We start from the raw sequence: 24,570 nt of genomic DNA, 5'->3' as shown, positions 1-24,570 counted from the left end.
GGGGAGGATCCAGACGTGGCAGGTTGCACTCTGCTTTCACACACGAGTAATGAAAGAGGCACTGAAATAAACACTGCCACTACTTTTGTTGATTTGGCATTCACACGGCTAGCCATTTTCCAGGGAGGAAATTCAAGTGAAGCACTCCCAAGTACTCGTAGAGCACTGAAGGCAATTTCCCCTCAGTCAAGTGGCTGAAACCCTCTCCAGCTGAACAACTTCCTGCGTTTAGTCAGCATCCCCCATCGACGCCCCTGCTCCATCATCACCCTGCTTAGCTGGCATCAGTCACCACCTCTCAGCGGGTCGCTGCTGCTTCCAGAGTAGCAACGAATGGGCTACGACCACAGCTATGTTCCGGGAAATACTGGACTAATAAAGAATAAAACTGACTGAAATCGGCTGGCCCGGAATCACGACATGTATCTGATTTCCCAGAAAGTTGCAAGATACACACAGGAATAGATTGCAAAAAAAAAAACATCTATATTCCCAAAATAAAGAGGACATTACCTCAGTGTTGGATATCTGATCTGTAGTCAGGTGGGAGGAATTTGTGTCACTCTGTTTTGCTTTAAGATTGAATAAAAGACAATAAAGGTACAACCTATGAAAGCCAGTGGCGAAAGGCCCACGATCACAGCTCCTTCCCGGGTTATAATCTGGAACTAAAAGCATAAAACTGACTAAAATCTGACAATCACAGCCAATCACAGAAAATTGAAAATTGCACACAGGGACATATTGCAAAAAAAAAAAAAACATCCATGTCCTCAGATATCTAATCTTCAATTCAGGTGGGATGACTTTTTGTCACTCTTTTTTGCTTTATAGTCAAAAAGGTACAACCTATGAAACCCAGTGGCGAAGGACCCAGGGGTTATAATCTGGAGCTAAATGAATAAAACTGACCGAAATCTGACAGCCAGAACCCCGATTTGTCGCTCCAAGTTTCTATGCAACATCTCAAGTTCTGTTTTCTGCACATTGCTGCTACCCGTGCAGCTCAAACAAGACAGCAACATTTCCATATTTCCATATTTTTCAGTGACGATAATTCAGAGTTGACGAGTGTTGATTGCAGAGTTGACGAATGTTCAAAAACTGTAACGAGTGTTAAATTAACTCTGATGAGTGTGCGCTTCCAGATGCACCACCAAAAGGGTTGATATTTATACTCTGAGTGCAATTTCCACTGAGAATGTGTCTCAGCAAAAACATAAGCACATGGAATAATTATGCAATCAGAAAAGTATCTCATGTAACAGGAAGGCAGAGATGATAAATTACAAAGTATATGTTCTCAAAAGTACATAAAGTTTGGTACACTATACTTTTAACATGGGAGGGTTTTTACACACACTACTAGGGGTTTCACAGAATAGTTGACTATTCGAATACTTGACCATCAGAACTAGTAACGGAGGTCAACAAGTCCTAGTTGTTCTGTGTGACTTAATACACTGCAGTGCAAGGCGGTAAAGCAGCAGACATGGAGCGGACATGAGGACTGTAGCGACAGCGGGTAAGGTAACTGGCTGTTTATCTGGGACACACAGATGTTGGATAGTTTTTCTATTTGTGTACTTTTATTATGGTGTAAGTACAGTAAGTGATGGCCCTATTTTCTGCAACAAATAGTAAGAATGTCACCACATCTATTTAATGAACTTTCAGTGTTACAGTGATTCTAGGGTTCTTTTTGTGTTTAAACTTAAAGGTAATAATCTACTTGGGTTGAGCCAACATTGATCACAATCATCTCCACATTTGTATAAATCTAATCAGGCTTAGACGTCCCGTCAGTGTGTGGGATCCCCACGGTCTCGGCCCATTGCGGCCTCCGCGGGGCAGTGCGCAGGTTGAAGGCTCCCACAGGGGCCCGGGGAGATCCTGAGGGAGCCTATTAACCCATTATGTTCCCCTCCAGAGCCGTGTTACGGACAACAATCACATACAAGCTGGAGGCTGAGCCACAGGAGGCTACAGCTGCTTAGTACGAGCCTGTGTAGCCCGAGGCGCTCATCAGCACCATTCCCATGCCGTGCCTTGCTCGAGGGCCACATGAAAAGAAGTAGTAAGGTGATACGGTCAAGAGCGCAATGTCGGATTTACTTGTCATATTCTACTGAAGGAAAGTGGGCAATCATGTATAATTACAGTAATCAAGCAGGTTCATAGGCAGGATTTTACAAAAAAAAAAAAACTAGGAGCATTTTCAGGGTTTTGTTTGATGAGAAGGTTCTCTTAATAGGCTACAAAAAAAAATATTACTGCTATCATTTCACACATATTCCTGAAGTAAAAGGGTGTAATTCTTTCAATGTAAATGCTTAACAAAATGTGCACATACATGTTGATGTTGAGGTACTGTGTATTAGTCACTGTTAAGATTTTCTTTGAGCCAAACGCAAAGAAAGACAATAAAACCTCAAAAGTATCGTGATGAAATATGACAAAAAGATATGACAAAACTGGAACTGAAGCCTAGATTTCAAAATAAAAGATCTAGTCACTGGTCAATATCGCGGCAGTTAACGTAATGTAATTTAGTTTTTTAAATACATTCTTTTCTTGGTTTTTTTTCTGGTTGTTCCCTTGTTATTTTTGTTTTATATCTTTGTTACAGTTTGTTTTTCTTTTCTTTTCTGTATGTGTCATGAAATGTTTTAACATTGTCTGATTTAATGTTGTTTTGGACCCCAGAAAGACTAGCTGGTTGTCTAGGCGACAGCTAATGGGGATCCTTATAATAAACTAAACGATTATTTCCACACCTGATTTCCCCCAAGATTGGAAGTTACACGTAGTGACAGATTGCAAAAAAAAAAAAAACATCCATATCCCCGAAATAAAGAGGACATGACCTCAGTGTTCAATATCTAGTCTGTGTCTCTTTTTTTTGCTTTAAGATTGAACAATAGACGTTACAGTACAACCTGGGGATTTGAGTCTTTGTCTGTTTTGTACATTAAACTTGTTCTAAGCTCTTCCCCGTGTGATAAATTCAGGTCAAACTCAAAGACGATTTGTTCTGCAGCCTTTAATTAAACGTTATTATGCAGTCATTAAACCAGCTCGTTGCAGAATATATATTGAGCAAAAGAAATTAAAACAATTAGCATTTCATCAAGTGTAATGATAGCTGTGGTACACACTTGCAAAAAGATTTCGATTTTTTCCTTATTCAGAGCCTGCAACATATTGCAGGTATGATGCCAAACACAGCACATCTCCGGAAGACACATTAGACAAAAGAATAATTACCATAATCATGATTATTTTTTTCTCTGCATTTTAATTAGCCCTATGAAGCTCAATTAAGCTCTTCAGTGCGAGGGCCTATTCAGTAAACAGCTGTCCACCTGTCTTCTCGTTCCTGGGAAAAGGCTGCGGTGCCTGTTCACGCCGAGGTACTATCACTAAAATGGGTGGGGGGGTTTCAGAAGAGGCCCCTGCAGCCTGCATGGGGCCCTCTGTATGAGGGGCGATTAATGCTACCGAGAGGCAGGCAAACAGGAAGGACATCATTAAAGTATGCTAATAGCTTGCTTACCAAAGTTAAACAGATGTTAATAGAACACAAGATGATAAATGGCAAAAACATGCAGTTTTAAAAGCAAGATAGACATGTTTGGGTTGTAAACATGTTATAGAAAATACATAGGCAACATTTTCAGTTCTCAGCACAGGATTGATAACACTTTAAATGCTTCCCATTATGTGTGGAGTATGTCAGATTTAAGTTCATTTATTACTTTGGTGAAGATAAAGATTTTTAAGATAATATTGATGATTGTCTGTTCTAGTTTTTTTTCTTCCCTCCTTTATTTTGGGATGAATATGAATTGAGGTTTGGCAACACAGTTCCTATTGTAAGTGTAATGTTGCCACAGAGTCAGCAAAGTAACTGTGGCTCTGAATTAAGTTTGTTTAAGGTTTAATCTGTAACCATGGTAGCAAACAACTTTAATTTTAAAGCTGAATAAGTCTGACTTTCATGACTGGGAGACAAGATTTAAATTTAAAAAGGATTTTTCCTTTACATGTGATTTACCCAACCCGTTACAGATAGACAAAAATCACCCTTTAGCGCATGTATGGAACGCACTGGGCAGAGCAGACGACCTAGTAACGGTAGCGAGTAGTATGAAAGACTGAAATGCTGCGTAAGGAGGTTGGTTAGGGTGGTGGATGGGTCAAACACAGGACTTTCACCCAGGAGACCGGGGTTCAGTGGCGTAGTCTACGTGGTATGCAGGTATAAAAGGCAGTTACACACCAACCAGACGGCCGACTGTCGGCAGAAAAGGCAGTTGGACTGATCAGTCTCCCCGAGTTGGTCAAAAAAAGTGCCTCGAACACACCAAAGCGACGAGACGTAATACGTCTCCATAACAGCAGTGCGCGCTAATCTGTATCGTCGCCCAAAAAATGAAAACCAGCAGTCGATTGGACAAATGCGTCACGTGGGTCTGGCTGCTGCTTCCGGATTTTGGATTTTTCGAACGGCCATTACTGGCGACTCATTCAGATTACGATCTCATATTGTACTAAAAATAGTTCACCGAAACGTATTTCTGAAAACATTTTAAGAGAGAAATAGGCCACGCAGTTGCTGAATCTGTCTTCATTTCAGATTGACAATGGTCAGTTTAAAAGATTAGTCAGATTTTCAGAGGCTTAGTCACGGTCATCCCGCTTGCCATTTCCGGGTGAGTCCCGACTGCCCTGTCTCTGACTGAGCATGTCAGGTCGGCCAAAATGAAGGCCGACAGCTCCTCCAACGGACGACGGCACGGAACACACCGAACAGACTCGAGTCACCGACCTCGCCAGACTGTCCAACGGCCGATTATCGGCCCGGTGTGCAACTGCTTTAAGAAAGCTCCAGGATTTCCATATACCCACTTAAAAATGCCCAATGACACACAACAACGTACTTTCTATTGTATCTGATATATTTTGAATTGTCATCTGTGTTTCTTATTCGCATAGACTAAATAAAAAGGTATTTCCACCGTAAATTGGTGCATAAAAGTGTATCCGAAAGCAGGAAATACTACAAACTAACCCTGGGGGAGGACACCCAGACCCCCCACTATGATATGCCCTCACTCCCCCAAAGGCAGATTCTGCAGTAAATATATTTACAGTACACCCACTACAATACATTAGACTACACCACTGCCATGTCTCGTTCTTGTCCCCCGTCACAGAAACACATTTTATAACCCCACCCACAATTTTCCTAAACCTAAATGTCCCGTTCTTTTGCCGCATGTCGTGCAGTACCTCCTGAACCAGAGCGTCAAGAGTCCCGCTGCTAAAGGAGACTTTTAGCGTGAACAACAAATGCACATGACCAAGCGTCCGTATTTTACGCAATGGGGAGCATTGCGAGAATGTGTTGGATTCATCATGAGTGGATTTATGGATGATTATTCTCAATGGGCACTGACAAACTGCTATCACTACAGAAACGTTATCTGTGACATTAGTCAGTTGCGGTCAGTCGTGATGGAATAACCCAAGTATAGTTCCATGTCTCTTAAAGTTGCTTCGTCAGACAGCCCTTCACGACGAGGAACTGAAGCCATTATCTCCGCTCTCTTCAAAGCCACCAGACTCCTTTGACAAAGTCATTTTACAATCGCAAAAACACAAGAGTTGCTGCTCTACCGCTGCCTCCATCGCTTTGTGCGACTGAATTCAAACCATCCCTTTATGACACCAAAGTCACACAATAACAAACTATGGAGGCAGCGGTAGAGCAGCAACTCCCATGTTCTGCGAGGTAAAAATGACCTTTTTTTGGCAAAGGAGTCTGGCAAGTGTTTGAAGTGTTCCAGGTAGATGCAAATGAATCGGTCGTTATTGATGCTTTCCCCCCTCTTTGGCATTAATTACCCCTCATACACAGGCCTTAAGGAGACCATATCTAACAAGGACACCCGCTTTCGTCGCCTGTTTGATCCCGAAAGTGAAACTGTAAATTACGCAGTGAGAGACAAACCCCATCTGGATTGGAGGAATTAACCCCTTCTGCCGTGATTGCTACACAGTCATTAAGCCTTTAAGAAGTAGAAACTAATAATGACCTACCTTCATCATAACCAGCAGAGACTTGATTGCCCCTTTCCTCACACAATTTATAAAATGACTTCATTATAAAACCGCTGTAACAGTAACACTTCGAAAGGAGGAAAAAAAAAACAAAAAAAAAAAACACAAAGCCATCAATTTTCTAAAAAAAAGGCCATTTCTTTCCGTCAATATTTTGCTCTGTGATGATCTCTGACCGGATGTCTCATTTATCCGTGATCATAATAATTTTTTGGGAAAAAATAAGCCTAATTGCATTTTAAAGTGTGAATGCAGCTTTCATCTGTTTCATTGTTTTCATCATGCTAGCCATCTGATATAGGCCAATCTAAAAATGTTTGGACTTTTATACAAACAATGCAAACGCGACATAACTAAACCGACTTCTATTGTAACTAATCAATTTAACATGAAAAATGTCACAGAAAATCCCCAAACATTAGAAGATCAAACAAAAAAAAAAAAAAGTAAAACCTTATGCCTCTGCATGGTTTTGAATGAAAATCATTTAATAAAGAAAATTGGTTTACAATGAAATTATAACTACTTTTAAATGTCATTTCTATCGACTGGAGGTTTCTGGCTCTGAAGGAGTCCGTTTGTCTTTGGTTTGAACCGGCAGCTGAAATTCTATTCTCTAACCGTGTCTTGGTCTGGTTTAGGGGACAATTACACAGCATCTTTCATCAAATAGACACATCACTTCCCATTGCAGTCTTTTCACTCGCAGGCCTGTAGCACAGAGCGACGCAGCTCTAGATTGACATCTAGTGGCCAAAGCTGTCAATGACACAACACCTATACTGGAAGGGAGGTTTTACATTTTATTTTTAAAAGTTTTACACACAAAAAAAATGTGGCAGTTGAAATTAACACAATGCCGTTGTATTTTTTTTACAAACTTGAGTGCTAGGATGTTAAAACCTCAGTGCGTGTGTGTGACATACACAAACATACAGTATGTGCACTGAGGGAAACAAAACAAGCAAATTCATCACCCTGACCTGCACATATGCTCCTGTGCGCATGTGTGTAAGATGCTGTGTGTAAGATACTGTCTGTGTGTGCAAGATACTGTGTCTGTGTGCATCTAAGCGTTGAGCCTCTCAGTCTCCGTCATCCTCACAGTGGCCTTATCCTTATGATCCTCCTCCTCGTCGTCTCCAGGCACCTGAGACGGACAGGAAGACAGAGACCAACATAATTGAGTTTCTAGACTTTTACGACCCCATCTGCTCTCAAACATCCCTCCATCTTCCAGATGGAACAGTCTTAATTGTCGCTTTTCAAGGTGCCCATTAGTAGCCGCTGCCTGGTTTCATGTCATTGATTTTTCCTCGCCGTGCCATTTGTCTAAATGTCAACGTCGTCCAGGTCCCTCTGAAGCGCTGCATGTACAGTATTGTGCATTTGTCCTTTGTTCAGATGCATATTAAAAATAAATATTTTTAAGGATGAAAAACTGCAGAAAATACTCATTATGCAAGCAATATTTTGTTTTTTAAGAGACAGGTAGTAGTAAACATGGAACAAAAAACATTACAAGGGGTTATGAAAATATTTGCTCAGTGTACTTCATTTGTTTATGAATTAACAGTTAATGAGTCAAATGATATGTTGAGCAAGGTTTTTAAATTCTGTTTTTAATTGAATTCCTTTGTATCAAAGTACAACTCTTAAAAGTAGACTGGATCATTACTGGAGAGGGTATTTTTGCCTACTTTTTATTTATACATCTCTATATATATGAAAAGGCATCTTTGTCATAAACCACAAAAAAGAGGCATAAATCTGCATTTCCTTCAACAAAGTTGACATAATAGGCCTATTGGAATGTGCACTTCTACCTAACGTAGAAAAAAAAAAAAGCATGGCGAGCCACAGACCTGTGTGTTGCATTGTGGGGAAATCTAAATGACATCAGTCCAAAGCGAAAAGGTGTGACATCACCCAAGACGGACATATTTTGAATGTAAAAAATAGGAATTTATGTAATATTGTAAATCTCTTCATTTTATTATTAGGTAAGTTCCATATCCACAGAGCAACATTTTCCAAATCAACACCGTGTTTTAAACTATTCCAAATTCAAACCAACATACTTTGAGTCTCTTAAATTGGTAACAAATAAGAGGTATTTTAATAACTGATAGCTACTCAAAATTTAATTAAGAACTCCTGCTGTCATTATCATTAATGTAGTTTGCAAGTCTGTCACTTCTTTACTTATGCATCTTTTTATTTGTTTCTGTTTAACTTATTACTTACAGATATTTGTATATAGTTTTATGTTTACAGACTGATGATTGAATGTTTGTTGGTGACATGTGGTGGTGAAGTGTCTCCACCTGGTGGAGAGACAGCAGCACAGTCTCAGCATCACAGTCACTGAGCATCTGACTGTTAGTGCGCCGCCGCCATCTGGTGGTCGACAGATTAAACACCACATCGGGAGGACTTAACAGGAAAAGATGCTTTACCTACTTCATTATGATGTTTAAAAAGCCACCGTGTCACCAAAATAACACGGTAAATTGCAAAATGTCTTGAGGGTGAAGGTTTATTTTAAGGTTCCATTTTAAAAACACATAAGGAACTATGTAATTTGATCAGAAGAAAAAAGGAATTTCCTTGAAAGACCTGCCTCTTTTAAACCCAGATACATTTTAAATGATTATGTATTATTGAAAAGTTTATTCTCCATACAGCAGCTTGCATAAGTTTACACACCCATGCTAAAGTTAACTAAAGAGAGGAATAAAAAAAAAAAATCCAATCTTTAAGGACACCAATTCTCTGTGTGAATGAATAATGTATCATAAATAAATAAATGTTCTTCCTTAAAATACAGGGGGCATAAGTCAGTACACCCCTATGTTAAATTCCCATAGAGGTAGGCAGATTTGTATTTTTAAAGGCCAGTTATTTCATGGATCCAGGATACTATGCATCCTGATAAAGTTCCTTTGGCCTTTGGAATTAAAATAGCCCCCCATCATCAAATCCCCTTCACCATACCTAGAGATTGGCATGGTTTTATTTCAGTTAGCCTAGTAGCTGGTTTGATTTGCATTGAGAGATGATTTTATAGAAAGTACCCCATGCCAGTCTCTAGGTATGGTGAAGGGTATGTGATGATGTGGGGGGGGCTATTTTAATTCCAAAGGCCAAGGGAACTTTATCAGGATGCATAATATCCTGGATCCATGAAATAAAAATATATACCTGCCTATGGGGAATTTAACATAGGGGTGTATTGACATGTCCCCTGTATTTTAAGGAACAACATTTATTTACAATACATTCATTCACAAAGAAAATTGGTGTCCTTAAAAAGGTTGCATTTTTTAAATTAAGGCATTAAGATAAATTTCCAGAAGATGTTTATTCTTCTTTTTAGTCAACTTTAGCATGGGTGTGTAAACTTATGCAAGACACTGTATATGGAGAACTTTGGAAACTGGAAAAGATCCTTCATCTTTGTGGTCAAATTAGAATAGTTTGTCATTGCTTTGCAGACAACAAAAAGCAGTATTTTTGAGTATTAGCAGGGAAATGTTTCAGAAACTGCAGATGGGTAAAATAAAGCGTTCTGCTGCGTGGAACTCACCTCCCAGTAGATGTTGTCCTCGAAGCAGATGGTGTCAGGAGGAGCCCCGTAGATAGGAAGCTTCAAAAGGAAACCTGTGCAAGAGAAGACAACTTGGTATTTCAGATTCTTATGACCTCTGGAGAAAGTACAGTAAAGAATGAACCGATTAGAGCTTCGACAAATCACAATGAAAAGAGTTTTCATAAGACAGAATCCTGCCAGCTGAGAGAGTAGCACCTGCTCATTACACAAAAAAATAAAATTACAAAATTATTTCAATGAATCTTCCCAGCAAGTGCTGATTCATCTAGACGTCTAAGTTTATTAGAGGCTAAATATAATTTAAAATGAGGTATTTTAGCAGCGTATCAGGGATTGTATGTCAATGTGGGGTCATGATTCACATTGAAACAGTTATTGAGGTGCTTTTAAACAGCTGTTATTTTGAAACAAGACCTCTAATGAACCCCTAACCATATCAAGCCCAGATTTTACACTCTTGTTTGTGAATCAATGCTGTGTTGCGTTTACTCTATTGTTCAAATGTCCAGTTTGAAAGTTCTTTTATCAGAATAACTATAAATGAAGATGTGTCACATACCGACAATAAGCCCTCCCAGCAGGGCCATGCCAAGGGTGACAGCGAGGGAAATGGCCTGACGGACACCCTGGTAAGACGCTGTGATGTCTCCGTTTGCCACATCCGGGAACACGTCTTCCATACTGAAACACAGAAGAGGGAAAATATGGACATGTCTGAGAAATATATGGACAGGTCTTAGTCTGGCTAGGGTTAGGGCTTAAACTCCGATAACAAAATGAAAACGTAGAAACCAGACTTTACAGAACACTGATCAACGCATTCTCATGAACGAAAACTTAAATATCTATATCCTCCGAAATTACGCCGGCTGGTCACATGACGTCTGGTCACGTGACAGTTAAGTTTAGCAGATGATTACAATGATTATGCTTGGATTACATGATCATGTAGTTGATGACCGTAGTAAGCAGAGAACAGCGGACAAGACGCACAACATCTTACTTCATCTGTCACTACCAAAGCCACAAAGAAAGGTAACTGGCTGGTTAAACATTAGCTAGAAAGCAAATGTTCACTTTCAACTGTAGGACTTGACTTTTGACTTGCTGGACTTATAGCAGGGGATCGACTTGCTTGAGTCTCACCAGTGACTTGAGACTCGCTTGGGACTTACTCTCACCTCTGAAGTTAAGGTCTTTAGAGTTAAGTTTAGCCAACAAAAGGTGATAGTCACGGGGCGACCAGTTTAGTCACCAAAATGACCAGTTAATGTTAGAAAAGTGATCGTGGTTTGGAGTAAAACACCAGTCCCCTTAAGTAGTACTCCCGGGACACGAACACGTTTCCTGGGTGAAAGTCTTGCTACCCCCTTAACTTCTAAGACACGAACTACGCTCCCCTGCTTAAAAAGCCGTGTCTTAGGACCCACCGATCGACCCCCACTTCCAACGCGGACTTGAGCAAGTTATACAGCGGCAGTCAATGTGGTGCATAAAGTAATAAATAAGTGGAATACAGATGAATTACAGTGCATTACTTTTCTTGGCGATATATATGAATGGTTCATGAGAACAGCCTGCACTGACACCACAGATCTAGTGTCTTTTAGCAGGTCCTTGCATGTTGACTTTGCACTAAATGGAATGAGAGCAGCCTGGAGAAAGCTGCCATCTGTCAGCGATGTCAGATATTATCTGCAACTGAGAAAGCTCCTGCAGTAAAACTCTCAGATCATCTTAATCAAACTGAAAAATGTTGAAATGCGGGACTAACCACTGCTGTAAACAGTAGTTACGGCTTCTCACGGCACACATGCTTGAGGCTAATATTTGTAATTCCTATGAGAAAATGCATACCGTGTGCAGCCGAAGCAGAGACTTGTGGTGACACTGAGCCGACCAAGCAGAGTTTTACTGAACATTGATGCTTTATTTTAAACAATGTTTGGCTTTTGCATTCATATAAAGGACAGAGCCAGAAACACAGACACCCACACAGACATTGTCATTGTACAACAAAATTGTGAGTGGGATAATGTGGTAGGAATCAGGTGAAGAAAACTGTTTTTTCAAGCAGCAATTACACCTTATATTCACAATAGTGATGGTGCCCTCTTGTGGCCGTAGTAATTATGACGGCGCAAAGCAGAAAGCAAGGTGATAAAGTAGTAGTAACTTTCTGGAATAAACAGAGCTACACACGTTCAGCTTCACATGTGTAATTGGAAGTGAAGTAAGTGATTTTAGCCCAAAACTACAATCTTTCCCTAAACTTTACTACAAAGTAGTTTTTGTGCCTTAATGTGCCCAAACTACAGTGTGTTTAAAACCGCTACGTCCTCCGTTTAGATACAGTACCAGTCAAAAGATCGGACGCACTTTTCCATTCAAGCGAATGAGACAGCACATATTAAATGTTTACCCTTTTCCATAAACGTCTGTGGTTGCCACGGCTGCAGTCACCGCTCCAACAATTGCGCCCAGGACGCCGGGCATGCCGTGCAGGTTGTGAACCCCACAGGTATCTTGGACCTTCAGTTTTTCCTCCAAGATGGGCTAAGGGGGGGGGAGAAGAAGAGACAGTGCAGATTATGTGTGACGTCGTGGATAAAACTGGAAGAGAAAAATCACAGCCTAAAATACACATCTTTCATTTTTAACATTTGGTGACCATTTATCCACGGTTACCAGGGCTGCAACTAAAGATCATTTTCATTGTCGATTAATCTGTGGATTACTCAAAGATATTCAGTTTACTGTCACAGAGGAGAGAAGAAACTAGAATATTCAAAGCTGCAATCAGAGAATATAGGACAAATGACTCAAACCGAATAATCGATTATCAAAGAAGTTGGCAATTGACTTAAAAGTTGACAACTGATCAATTAATCTTTGCAGCTCCAACTGTTTCATGAACACTATTTTTTGTAAAGGTGGCTCTAAGTGGAAACATTACATTTGAGGCAGTGAGTGGTACAGCAGATTGTGTTTGATTGCAGCGGTAATGAAATGTATGACTCCAACAGCTCTCTAAAATATCCTAGATAAATGAAATTAAACTGAAACAGGCTTTCCGAGTGCACTGCTGCCACTTTATTAGATTTGACCATTTCAAAGCTGACAGCAGAAACAATTGACACTAATAGAATCTTTTTTTTACCCATTAGCTGAAAATGAACCATTCAAAGTCTCCTTGCCTCCCCCCGCAAGATCTGCCGCTATGTGTCAGTATCGTCGCTGACTTAATCATCCTTACTGAGAGGTACTTGTAGCCCAGAACAGAGATGATGCCGGCCAAGAAACCAACGATCATGGAGCCGACCGGCGTCAGCATCATTTCACCAGCTGTTCCTGCTGCGACTCCGCCAGCCAGGGCAGCATTTTGGATGTGGACCTGAAGGAGGAGGAGAAGTGTGAGACTTCATCTGCTACATGTTTAATGTCTTAATTAAGCATAAAATACACAAAAACTCACGGCCCTGCACTGTACCTGGAACTATTGAGTTCCTGGTTAAGTTTTCCTGGGAATTTTGTGATATAAAAACTTTTTACTTCAAAATATGGACACAATAAAATACTTTAAATGCATAGGCCTACATAATCTAGAAAAGTCAACACATGAATCATTTACACCATTATGTTGAGAATTTTTTTTAAATTTTTTTTTTTATTATAATTGCCAACGAGACTGTTGTGCCCAAAAAAAAACAACCACGTATTTATTCAAGCAGCAATTACGACTCAGTTACATTAAGTGGTGGCGCCCTCTAGTGGTTGTAGTAAATATGTTGGGAGCAAAGCAGGAAGTAAGGTGATGAAGTATAAGAAATGCATAACTGGAAGTGATGTAAAAAAACTGATTAACCCAAACCACGATCTTTTTCTTAACTTTACCAAGTAGATTTTGTGCCTAACCAAAGTGACTGTTTAACAATGGTAATGATGCGTTTCAAACCGCAACGGTTACGTTCTCTGGTTTAGATAGGAGGATGGAAAACGCTCCTTTGGGTCGCATTTCCTGCCACGGCTCGGGGCCACGCTTATTTATGAAACGCTCCTGTGGGTCGTATTAGAGGGAGAAATAAACAACCTGTATTGACGTATGGTTTGGAGAACTTGTTTGAGTTAACAGTTATAAAAACAGTATGAAAAAATAAATCTAATTTAAAGAGTTGGAGACTTTTTATGGTCTCTGGGTGGGATGCATTAAGAGACTTGGACTTGTGACCTCAGTATTTCTAAAGTTCAAACATTAGCTATCTGGCCAACACTGGCGCATTTACAGAAATGTTGATTAATGTGCATTGTCCTAATCTAAATAAATAAATCTTAACAATTAGAGACAAACTAGATCACTGTGGCTCAAAGGTCATTGAGTAAAGAAAATATGATCATCAGCCAACTTCAAATATTTTTGCACTGTCACATTAAATCTTGCATGGTGCACATAAGTTGTAAAGTCCAAGTATGTTGCGCTTTTGAACTCCTCTAAAAATCACAGATGGGAGAGTACAACAAACACGCGTATCTTTTATGTGCCAAAGATCCAGTGATAATAGGATGAAGTACAGGAAGAGAAAAACGAGCTGATATCATGAACCTCTGCAGCAGGTAATCAAAGCCGCTGAAAACACCCAGGGTGCAATTTGCCGGGGGAGGGTGAGGATGTGTGGGATTTCCCCCTTTCAGGTCTATATATTCCAGCCTCTACTGAATTTTTTATACATCAAAATGTATCCCCCCCCCCCTCAAAGTGATCAATACTACTTCACCAATAGACCATTATATACCTAAAATAAGTATTTTAAACTAAGTAAATCGCTGTAACGTGAACAGTCTATAGTGCTATGAACGATAAAATCCGAGCGGCAGTTGCCGGTTGAATTTAGCCGCTAAAGAGCTCCGGGACGCCGGCTACCAGCGGCAGTTTAGCTGCCAATAGGTGACTGAGCCGGCTACAGGCACCGCCAGATGACGGCCCTTTCAGGGGCCATGGTAGTGGAGTTTAGTCAGAAAAAGTGAGCGTTATGAGGCAATGATGCGTTATGGAACCCGCGCAACTTCTAGGCAAGACCCGCCCTTCAATAGCATTTGCACGCTACTGTTGGCCAGAAGTCCATGCTTACGCAAGGTAACATAACCTGATTTGTTCAGGTCCTATCCCCTGACCAGTCGGCTATCCTAACCTGAACTACTTGAGGTCAATGCCTAACCCAAACCAATCGGGCTGCTTCGTAGGGCGGGACTTTCCTAGAAGTTGTAATATTAAAGTTCATGCCTTACCAAATGGCACTATATCCATGGTATTGAAAGGTGGATTGAATTTGTGCATGTCTTGTTGGGGATGTTTTGATCATGCACAACACACATGCAAGAATTCAATCCCGCACCCTGCTGGTACCCATCTACTGAGCATCGATAAATTGGCGAGGTGAGGAGCCCACAGGATATTAAACAAAACCCCATCCCAGCAATAGCCTGTACTCCGTTCACCCTGCTGCCGTCTGGCAAGCCATACCGCTGATAGATACCGATAAGTATCCACTGTCGTACCACCAGACTACAGAGCAGCTTCTTTTCTTAGGCTGCGAGACTCGTTGAGCAAGCCAGTAATGTAAAACAATAAATGACTTGTAAAAATTAATCAACCCATACTAACTTCGCCAAGTTAGCCTTTTACGATTATATATTAGTGCATTTCTCAGCACACGTTTTCTCAAATAAATCACATTTCCTCGTACAAGGATAATTTCGCTAGAAAATATAATCTATGTGCTTGCAAAGAATTGTTTTATGCGCTCACCATTTTAAGTCCCATCATCCCCCTCAAACAAATTGTTTGGGGGGGGGGGGTCTTCATGTGACATGACATAACTCTGTCATGAGGTTTAAACTATTAAAATCCACCCTGCTGACAAGATTTTAAGATGTTACAAAAATCTTTCTACAGTAGTTCTTCCTCTCAGATTCTTGTCTTTTACTTGATGAAGACAGTAAGATAATTATTACACCTGCTGTCAAGCTGCTATTTTTTTAACCTTTTTTTTAAATTGTGAACTAGAAGCCATCATCTTCTACTTCACCAGCTGAGAATCACTTCCTGAGGAGCATTTTGATTCAATTCTTAAAGTTGGCGATCCAAATCATAGAATGTCCTCCGCTGAGTAGTTATGACTAGGGTTGGGTACTGAAACCCGGCTCCACTATGGAACCGGATCCTACGCAACGGTAGGAATTGGACCGGATTAGAAAGCAAATTTCAGGTTCCTCATTTCGGTTCCACTTAATGTGTCGACTAATATTTTCCCTCCGTCGCGCCGAAACGGACGTAAAAATATCTCTGTAGTCTACTGTTAGCTAGCTACTGTAAATGTAGGCTACTTTTGAAATGCTGCATTTTCCATCTGGGCTCACCAAAACGGATGTAAAAGCATATTACAGCTACCACATCTATAAAAGAGCCTCTTTGAGGTCATTTCAGTTTTTCAAGAATCGGTTTAGGAATCGGAATCGTTTTAAGAGTACCGGTTCGGCATCAGAATTGTAAAACTCTGAAACGATACCAACCCTAGTTATGAAGGAGCAAAGCAGGAAATGAGGTGATGAAACATAAGAGCACCAACTTTCCACATTAGGGTTCTCCCGGGAGGGTGGGGTTCCAGTCCGGTTTGAAAATTAAAGTAAATGTTTTTTTAAATTACTGAATGTCACGTTTAGCGTACTTCCGGAAGTGAAGTAATGTCTGATTTTAACCCAAACCACCATCTTTTTCTAAACTTAAATGAGTAGTTTCGGTGCCTAAACATAACCAGAATGAAGCCAAGTCTAAAAGTAGGTTCAAATTAACGTTTGCTTTCTAGGTAACGTTCAACCAGGAGATTAATTTGCTAAAAGGACACATTTGTGTACCTTTCTTTGTGGGTTTTGTAGTGACAGATGAAGTTAAATGTTGTCGGGGATAGGTCAAACAAACAGGACTTTCACCCAGGAGAGTGGGGTTCATGTCTAAATAAAAGTAAACTTCGAGTTTATTTTTTAACTTTACAAATGTCACGTTCAGCGTCACATGCGTAACCTTCAGGAAGTGCAAGTAACGTCCGATTTTAACCCATACCATCTTTTTCTAAACATAACCAAGGTTTTTTGCCTAAACTTAACTGCGATCAGATTAAGACGCGTTTAACATCTCAATCTTTACGTTCAAAACTGCAAGCGTTACATTCTCTTGTTTAGATATGAGGTGGAACTCCCGCCACCACTAGGGGCATAATTAATGAAACGCTCCTGTGGGTCGTATTAGAGGGTAGGAACAAATGTCTCATATTGTAGTAAGGTTTGGAGGACTTGTTGAAATCATAATCGTGTGTCCTCACCATGTCCAGCTTGCCGTCGTGTGCCGTGACGGCAGACATGCCGTATGTGGACAGAGTGCAGGCTGCCAGGGAGTAGTAGGTGTTCATGGCTGTGCGGTGCTGGTCGTCTCCATGAGCTGTGACGGCAGAGTTAAAGCTGGGCCAGAACATCCACAGGTAGATGGTACCTGAGAAGCACAGCGGTTAGGACAGCATTCAGTTGGTTTAACTATAGAGGAGAACTGATCTCATATTGACAAGTCCGGCTGTCTCTGAAAGGAGCACATGCTGCCGTGTAATAAGTAAACGCGCTTTAAATGCAAGTTTGGACGACATCAGGACTTAAATTTAGGTAAATCCCAGTTAAAGGGGATGAGCTACAGCCCCATTTTTGCCGTTACTTTTCGCACTTGTATTTTGTGTCAGAGATGGTACAAAGTCATTGTTTTTCAAGTCCCAAAACAAGCCCAACAAGTCGTAAGTCCAGTCAGAGGGCTACACTTTTGTGGGCTAAACTGTGTTTGATTGCTAAACAAATTATGTGCACCTGCAGATGAAACTTGCCCTACAACAAATCAGAGCAACGGAGCGAGGTAGGTCTGTAGGTATGCACAACACATGCAAGTTGGCTTGGTCTGTTTTTGAAACAAATGGTTAACTGGTCACATACTTTCTCAAATAAGTTAGCAGTGCTCTAAAATGTGTTTCTGAAAACATTTCAGAGAAACGGGCAGAATGGTTACAGAATTTTTATTCATATGCGATCAGCATCGCCCTTTGACAGTTTGATTTGAGGTTTGAGAGTCTGGGAACTTGTGCTGGATTCAGTAGCTATGCCAGTAATATTGGGTAACTACGTTCAGTCAGCACGACGCTCCTCTGTCAGTCATCTTAAACCCACCCTATGTGAGATAAACGGTTGAGACTGGCCAGCTGGAAATCTTTCTGAATGTGAATCTGCCAGAGCCAATGAAACATGAGCTTGCAGATTCATCTGGTTCCTGGGCTAGACAAACTCACCCTTTCCTGCAGCTAACACAATGTGGTTGGCCATTTATGGATTGATATGCAATATATCTGTTGTCTGGAAAATAAGACTTAATTGTCACATACTCTTAAGTAACATAACCCTTCATCTAAAGGATTGGACAAAAAACAAAATCTAAAAAAGCAGTCGTGAGTTGAGTCATCAGATTAATGAGACAAGTCTGACTTGAAGTCAAATCCCATGACTCCAGTCCACACTTCCGTTTGGTATCAAACAAAACCAATGTAGAGCAGATTCATACTAAATTGTTTACAGTACGGAAGAAAAAGCATTGCTGCACTGATCTCAATGGGTTTGAAGGTTTAAGTGTATCACACCTATGACCACACCCTCGACACCCATCTGTGATGTAAACATGCACATTTGTACGTTTTGAATTGCTCAACTACAAATGGTTGGACAGAGCATGAAGCAACCACTCAATTGCAACACAAGCAGAATTGTTAACCTGGGTGTAGTCAGTCTTAAAACTGAAAAACAATCTTCTGGAAAGTAGACACCAACTTTCCAGCGTTGGTAGACTTACCGATCATAGCGAACAGGTCAGAATGGTAGACGGAGCAGTTTTTGTGTTTGCTCTTATCCAGGTTGGGCCGGTACAGGACTCGGGTCACCATAAGGCCGAAGTAGGCTCCAAACGTGTGGATGGTCATGGAGCCTCCGGCATCCTTGGCCTGAAACAAAGAGCCACAATCTTTGTTTAAATAGATATATTTTATGAACAGCGACATTTCTTCTCCCCCCCCCCCAATCTTTGCTGTTAATCAGTCCCCTGCCGACTTTGCCGTTTTGCACTGCAGATCAAACAGACATCACATTATAGTACAGTATGCGTTTTTTGCAACTCACCCCCAGAATGGACAACAGGATGAACTCGTTGACTGAAAACAGTGTGACCTCGAATATCGCCATGACCAGCAGCTGGACAGGGCTGGTTTTCCCCAAAACAGCTCCAAATGAGATAAGCACAGCGCCGGTGCAGAAATCAGCATTAATCATACTGAAAGAAACAGAGTTTGATAAAGACATTACTACAGTAGGTAGTAAGTAGGGCATGAACAAAATAAAATGTAGCCTATAATGTTCTGTCAGAAGTTTTCACTTCAACTCTACGGATATTTTTGAAGTTGTATATATTGAGTTGTTATCAAGTGACAAAAGCTAAAATAAAGTATAACGAGAGAGCGACTTGTTTGCGTCTTTGTAGACTTTCCAACATGTCTCAGGATGTTTACAGACCTGCTCTAAAATGTAAGCTTAAAACAACCAGTTTACAGATTTTGCATGGTCAACATATTGTTTGTACAGTATGTATGGTATGTGTCAGTGGTGTGTGGGCATTCATACATGTACAGTATGATTATATACCTCTCCACCCCGATGTGGATCTTGCCTTCATGCATTCCGTGGAAGAAGCCCTGCATGAGCGTAGCCCACTGCAGAGAGAAAGCTGCAATCAGGAAGTTGAAGCCTACGCTGCTGAAACCGTAGCGCTGCAGGAAGGTCATGAGGAAGCCAAAACCGATGAAGATCATCACGTGCACATCCTGGAAACCTGCACAACGTAGAGAACACCAGCTGAGAATATGGAGTTCATAAGTCAGGGGGACCAATTATTTTAGTTGTGTTGTTCCATGTAGTGAAGAGGCAAAATGGACCCAGAAGGCAGAAGGGCCGAGAGTATGTTGACCAAAACATGAAATAAAAAGTAGAATGAAAAACTAATTACACAAGTGGAGGGCCACAAGGCTCAATTATGGGCCCACTATTTTTGAAGCAGCAAATCCTCTCATTTGAGAAGGTGGAACCAGAATGTTTGGCAAAAAGACATTTACTGAATATCAAAATTGCTAATACAATTTTCTGTTGAACAACTAATTGATTCCTCGACTTACCACTACACCTCTAAAGCTACTAAGCTGTAAGTGTCCATTTAATTGGAAAACAAACGTGTACAATTCGATCAACGGCTATTTACAATTGTAAAGTAGAAGGGCACTCAGAGCGCAGACCTCCACCAAGGCCTTCCCTATCTCGCAATAATGTTTTGACTTGAGGGGGGCGTTCACATGAACTTTCCAAGTCGGAAACTCATTTTTCTGATTATTCCGATACCACTTAGAGCACAAATGCCCCATCTCGCAATTTTAATGAAAGTAAAAAATATTAGACCCGCCCAATGATTCAGATCCGCTCCAAAATCGAACAGGTTCTTGGCCCATGTTTCATGAAAAGCAGGCAAGTAGATATGTAACACTGCTGTCCTAATAGGCCTAGTTGTTAAACTTAACTTCCCTTTGTCCCTTTTGATTTTAACCTTAGTTATTGTAAGAATTATTAAAAAAAAAGATGAAAAATAAATGTTCACCAACTCGTTCAATGAAAAGCCTCGTGGTAAAGTGCAAAGAGCACTTCAGTGAGGATACCAGTCATTTAGATTGACATCATATTTGCTCTTCAAACACCTCTATCAACAAAACACCAGATTACTGCCAACAACAACAACTGAGTCACTTGAGGGCTTTGCCATTGAAAACAGACTGAGCATGGTTACATAAGCTTTAGTCAAAGGGAACTTCAGGTACAGCTGTGACTCAGGCCTGCACAGCGGTCTTCCTTACTGATATTCATGTTTTGAAACTCATTACTTAAACAAATTATCATCTGAGTCGATTGCCAAAATATAGCTGGTCCACTGTAAATGACTGGATAATGAACTCTCAACGTGCAAAATGATGCCCACTTCCACCCTCATTGTCTTGGTTAGAACAGTTTGTGAGCACTGTTTAACGCTCCTTATTTGTCCCAAACTACCACAAACAATATTGTACTGTGCCGTGGCTGCTGTCACCATGGTGACCGTTCATTGGCATGGCCGGCCGGAGGTGTTGCCAGTGTCCCCGTTGGCATTTTGGCCCAGATACATGCACTGATATCCCGGAGGACCCCATAAAAGCAAAGGCAGAATCTGCTGGGCAGAATTAGAGTGTCATTTGAGTTGTGATGAAGCTAAATTAATATTATCTGCTGATGTTCTCATTCAATTTGACCATTTTCAGGCCAGGAATTAACAAAATTAGATAGTATTTAAGCTCATTTTGATTATCATGGGAAAGTAAAACTGATTAAATCTGTGCTAAAGAATTTTAGTTGGGTCTAAAAAAAAATAAAAAAGTGTCCCTGATTTTGAACTACCCCACAGTCCAATTAAGACTGTCCTCCCCTGGAAAACGCTCCCATTAGGTTGTTGTATGACCTCTCCGCTTTACTTCAGGTGATCTGCTGCACATTAGACTTCTGAGGCATATTTCCAGTTGACAAAACATCCTTATCTCACAGGAATGTATAGGACACAATGCATTGAAACCACCTACACAAGTTTGCCCAATAACCTGGAATGTGTGAACTTGCCCGTTTATTGTACAATTGTTTCCAAGCGTGCAGTAAGGATGGAGGATGTGTAAACAACACTGAAACATGAAGGTGCACTTCTGTGTCAGCTCCGGTGACAGTTAGGGTGTCGCATTACAGATTGTCTGAAGCCATTGACCTACCAACTTCCAGTAAGTTTCTCATCTTTTGACCGGGCAGATAAGGACTTGTCTGTCAGGAGTAACGGCAGAAGTGTGGTTTGTTTAATGAAAACATGGTAGGAAACGGGCTGAAGCGAACAGTTGGGTAAATGTTGGACTTTGACACAAGCAACTGCAGGTCTCATCCTGTGTTCTACCAACTGTCAATATTGATTGCTTTTTGACCATGGTCTAACTAACCTTGACAGTAGTTCAGTTGCCTAAAGGCGGATTTATGGTTGTATGGAGGCTCTATGCAGAGCTTACGCCGTAGCCTACGTAAGTGGGCTGAGGTTTATACTTGTGTACTGATTGAGTACCGATTCTGGGGCATAGACGGAGAAACAAATAGTCTCCCCTTGGAAAAGGTAACCCTCTCCTTGATTTCATGTTTATGGAGAATCCAGAAATTAGTAGAGGGAAATGCACACACACACACTTAAGTAGTCTAGTATCTACAAAGCAGGTCATGCATGGAGGTTTGTGAACCTGAATTTCTAGTTTCAGGGCTCCTCCTACAGCATTTCTAGCTGCCATCACACGCATGACTGAAACTGTGTCTCAGTATGAGTCGTGTCTCCGTGCCAATGTCAGATGACATTCTTATGTTGTTTTAGAAATGGATACATCCGCTCTTGTGGGATTTTGATTGCACTATTGTAAAATAGTTAGATAAATTACTAACATCCACTTCCCACGGTGTTCAAAACATTTAGAAAAAAATATATTTGGTGAAGGATTAATCATTTTGTGCATCTTTTAATTCATTCCCTTATTGTTCCCCTTTAATGTCTTAATTCTTCATTTTAATGCATCTAAAACAATAAATGTATTATCTATCTCAGGATAAATATGCCAAGATTGGGGTTTGTGTCATGTTCTAGTCCTGCGTGTCACTTAAACACTTGTTATGCCCTGCGTCTGACTGAGATGCAAAAGGAGACTTTTGCGTCTTTAACTAACGCCAAAGGACGCTGACCAAGCCTCAGTTTTGGACACGCTGCATCGGGAGCGAGACCTTTGTGTAGTCATTTTTGCATCTTTTCATGGTTGGTGTGAGTCTCTTTGGGAGACATTTTGCAGGTGAAGGCCAGGGGGTTCCCTAGGCCTGTGAGGCCCATTCAGTAATCCATTCATGTCAATGCGGAAAAACAAAAAGGACGGCAGTCATCTGTAGAAAATGTTCACCCAGAAAGAATGGGGCACAGCCCAATTAGGGAAACCAGAGAGCTCAGCAGCTTCTCATCACTTCACACAGAAAACAACATTTCCCCTCGACGAGTTAAAACGTATATATCCTGAATATGTAAATGAGTTGCGGCATGCATGCAAGAATGGCATACTTACAGTAAAAACCACAGAGGGAGCGTGTAAGAGAGGAAAGCATCATGTTAGTGCTAGAGAAGTTAGGCATTATGACAAAAGCCATTTGGAAATTACAGTAAAATGTGATTATTCTTCAATACTAAAAAAATACAGGAAACAGTTCCTGCCAAAAAGAAAAGACTGTAGTATTTGGTTCTGGTGCTTAAGAGTGCCAAAAATTCAAGCTTCAGGTGGAATAAAAGTTACCACCCCAAGTTTTTTTTTTTTTTTTTTTATTAAACTTAAATCATGATGTTGGGATTATATTTAAAGACTCACCATTGTTTAAAATCGTGGCTTTTGCACTAGAGGCTAAAAGCTGCATTATGAACAAAAACTGAAAAAAAGAACATTTTGACTTTCCAAGTTGTATTTAAACATTTCTTGGCTTGGTTATGATCCTCTGTTGCTGAAAAGGTATAGAGGTGGAAGGGCATCAGGGGGATTGTAATCAATGCATTTTCTCCAAAAAAAAAAAACACGATAAAGTAAAGGACACATTGATAGATTAGTTGTACTGTGATTAGTTAAATGTCTTTTTAGTATCTTACAAGAAAATGCAATGTGCTTGAAGCGCTTTAATACCCTGATCATGAAAATCTGCAACGCTTCCGTTTCATTAAAGCACCCATTCCCATCAATGCTACTGTAGATGATGTGACTTGAGAAACCTTACATTTCAGGGCTGTTAATAAAATCATATTAAGACACAGATTGGGAATCAAAGCATCCTGACCCCTGAACCTCACTGAAACCTCTGACCCTGCACCTCTAGACGTCTACTCACTTGGGTAGCGGTAGTAGAAGTCGTTGTCATAATCAGAGTGGATCTCAGACTTGGCGTGGCCATTGTGCTGAGAGTGGCTCTTGTTCCCGTGGTTGATCTTGTTGTGCCATTCCCTGGCGTCCGTCTCGTCGTCATACTGCACCAGAACACCGAAGAGGATGATGAGGATGATCTCCAGGATGAAGCAGATGATCGGCAGCTTCAGCCGCATGTTGGTCTCTGAGCCTGTCATGTTTTCCTCCCCGTTGAGCCGAGGAGAGGCTGGCTGAGGGTCGACCTTGAGGGACAAAAGGGGAATAAATGATCCAGCACAGAGAAGTTAGACACTCTCCGTCTCTCCCTCTCTCTCACACACACACACCCCGGGATGTCCTCGGTGCAGAGACAGGAGGCTGGCGTGTGTGAGTGTGGAACAAGCTCACACAGCTGGTCTTACATTCGTTTTTGTTGGGTCACACCTACTGTAATAGACCTGCCTCCACCATGAATAATGGAGGGGCACTTTTAGGCCCTCCCCACTGCTACACAACTTAAGGTGGACTAGTGTAAAGTGCTTCAGCTCACCTTATAAAAATCAATAAAACAATATAATCCATCACTGTGTGTGACGTCAGGATTCTTTTTCATAGTACGCACAAAAATTAACTGCACTAGTAATCAGCTGTTCTTATATTTAATGTGTATGAGAGTGCTAGCGTGTTTTTAAT

The 24,570-nt window shown here is 40.8% G+C and overlaps 1 protein-coding gene across 1 annotated transcript; it reads right to left on the bottom strand.

Annotated features, from left to right (window-relative positions):
- Window positions 1-6,916: 6,916 nt before the first annotated feature.
- Window positions 6,917-24,289, bottom strand: rhbg (Rh family B glycoprotein). Its single transcript, XM_078252057.1, has 10 exons — window positions 23,864-24,289; window positions 19,508-19,694; window positions 18,989-19,139; window positions 18,666-18,813; window positions 17,113-17,279; window positions 12,996-13,133; window positions 12,162-12,295; window positions 10,299-10,420; window positions 9,716-9,789; window positions 6,917-7,276 (listed from the first exon to the last, which is right to left on the bottom strand). Exons 1-10 carry the CDS (start codon window positions 24,093-24,095, stop codon window positions 7,196-7,198), a joined length of 1,434 nt encoding a protein of 477 aa, XP_078108183.1. The 5' UTR covers window positions 24,096-24,289; the 3' UTR covers window positions 6,917-7,195.
- Window positions 24,290-24,570: the final 281 nt, after the last annotated feature.

The sequence above is a fragment of the Sander vitreus genome, chromosome 6 (genome assembly GCF_031162955.1).
Source record: "Sander vitreus isolate 19-12246 chromosome 6, sanVit1, whole genome shotgun sequence".
NCBI lineage: Eukaryota > Metazoa > Chordata > Actinopteri > Perciformes > Percidae > Sander > Sander vitreus.
Note: the sequence above shows the minus strand (reverse complement) of the source record. Positions and strands in the feature narration are given on the sequence as shown.

What these genes read in the sequence shown, in the direction of transcription:
- rhbg (XM_078252057.1), bottom strand. Translation starts at nt 24,095, where the DNA reads ATGACAGGCTCAGAGACCAACATGCGGCTGAAGCTGCCGATCATCTGC. An exon ending in ATCCACATCGGGGTGGAGAG is followed by an intron (nt 19,140 to 19,507) that starts GTATATAATCAT and finishes TGTTTCTTTCAG; the next exon opens with TATGATTAATGCTGATTTCT. An exon ending in TCCTGTTGTCCATTCTGGGG is followed by an intron (nt 18,814 to 18,988) that starts GTGAGTTGCAAA and finishes TCTTTGTTTCAG; the next exon opens with GCCAAGGATGCCGGAGGCTC.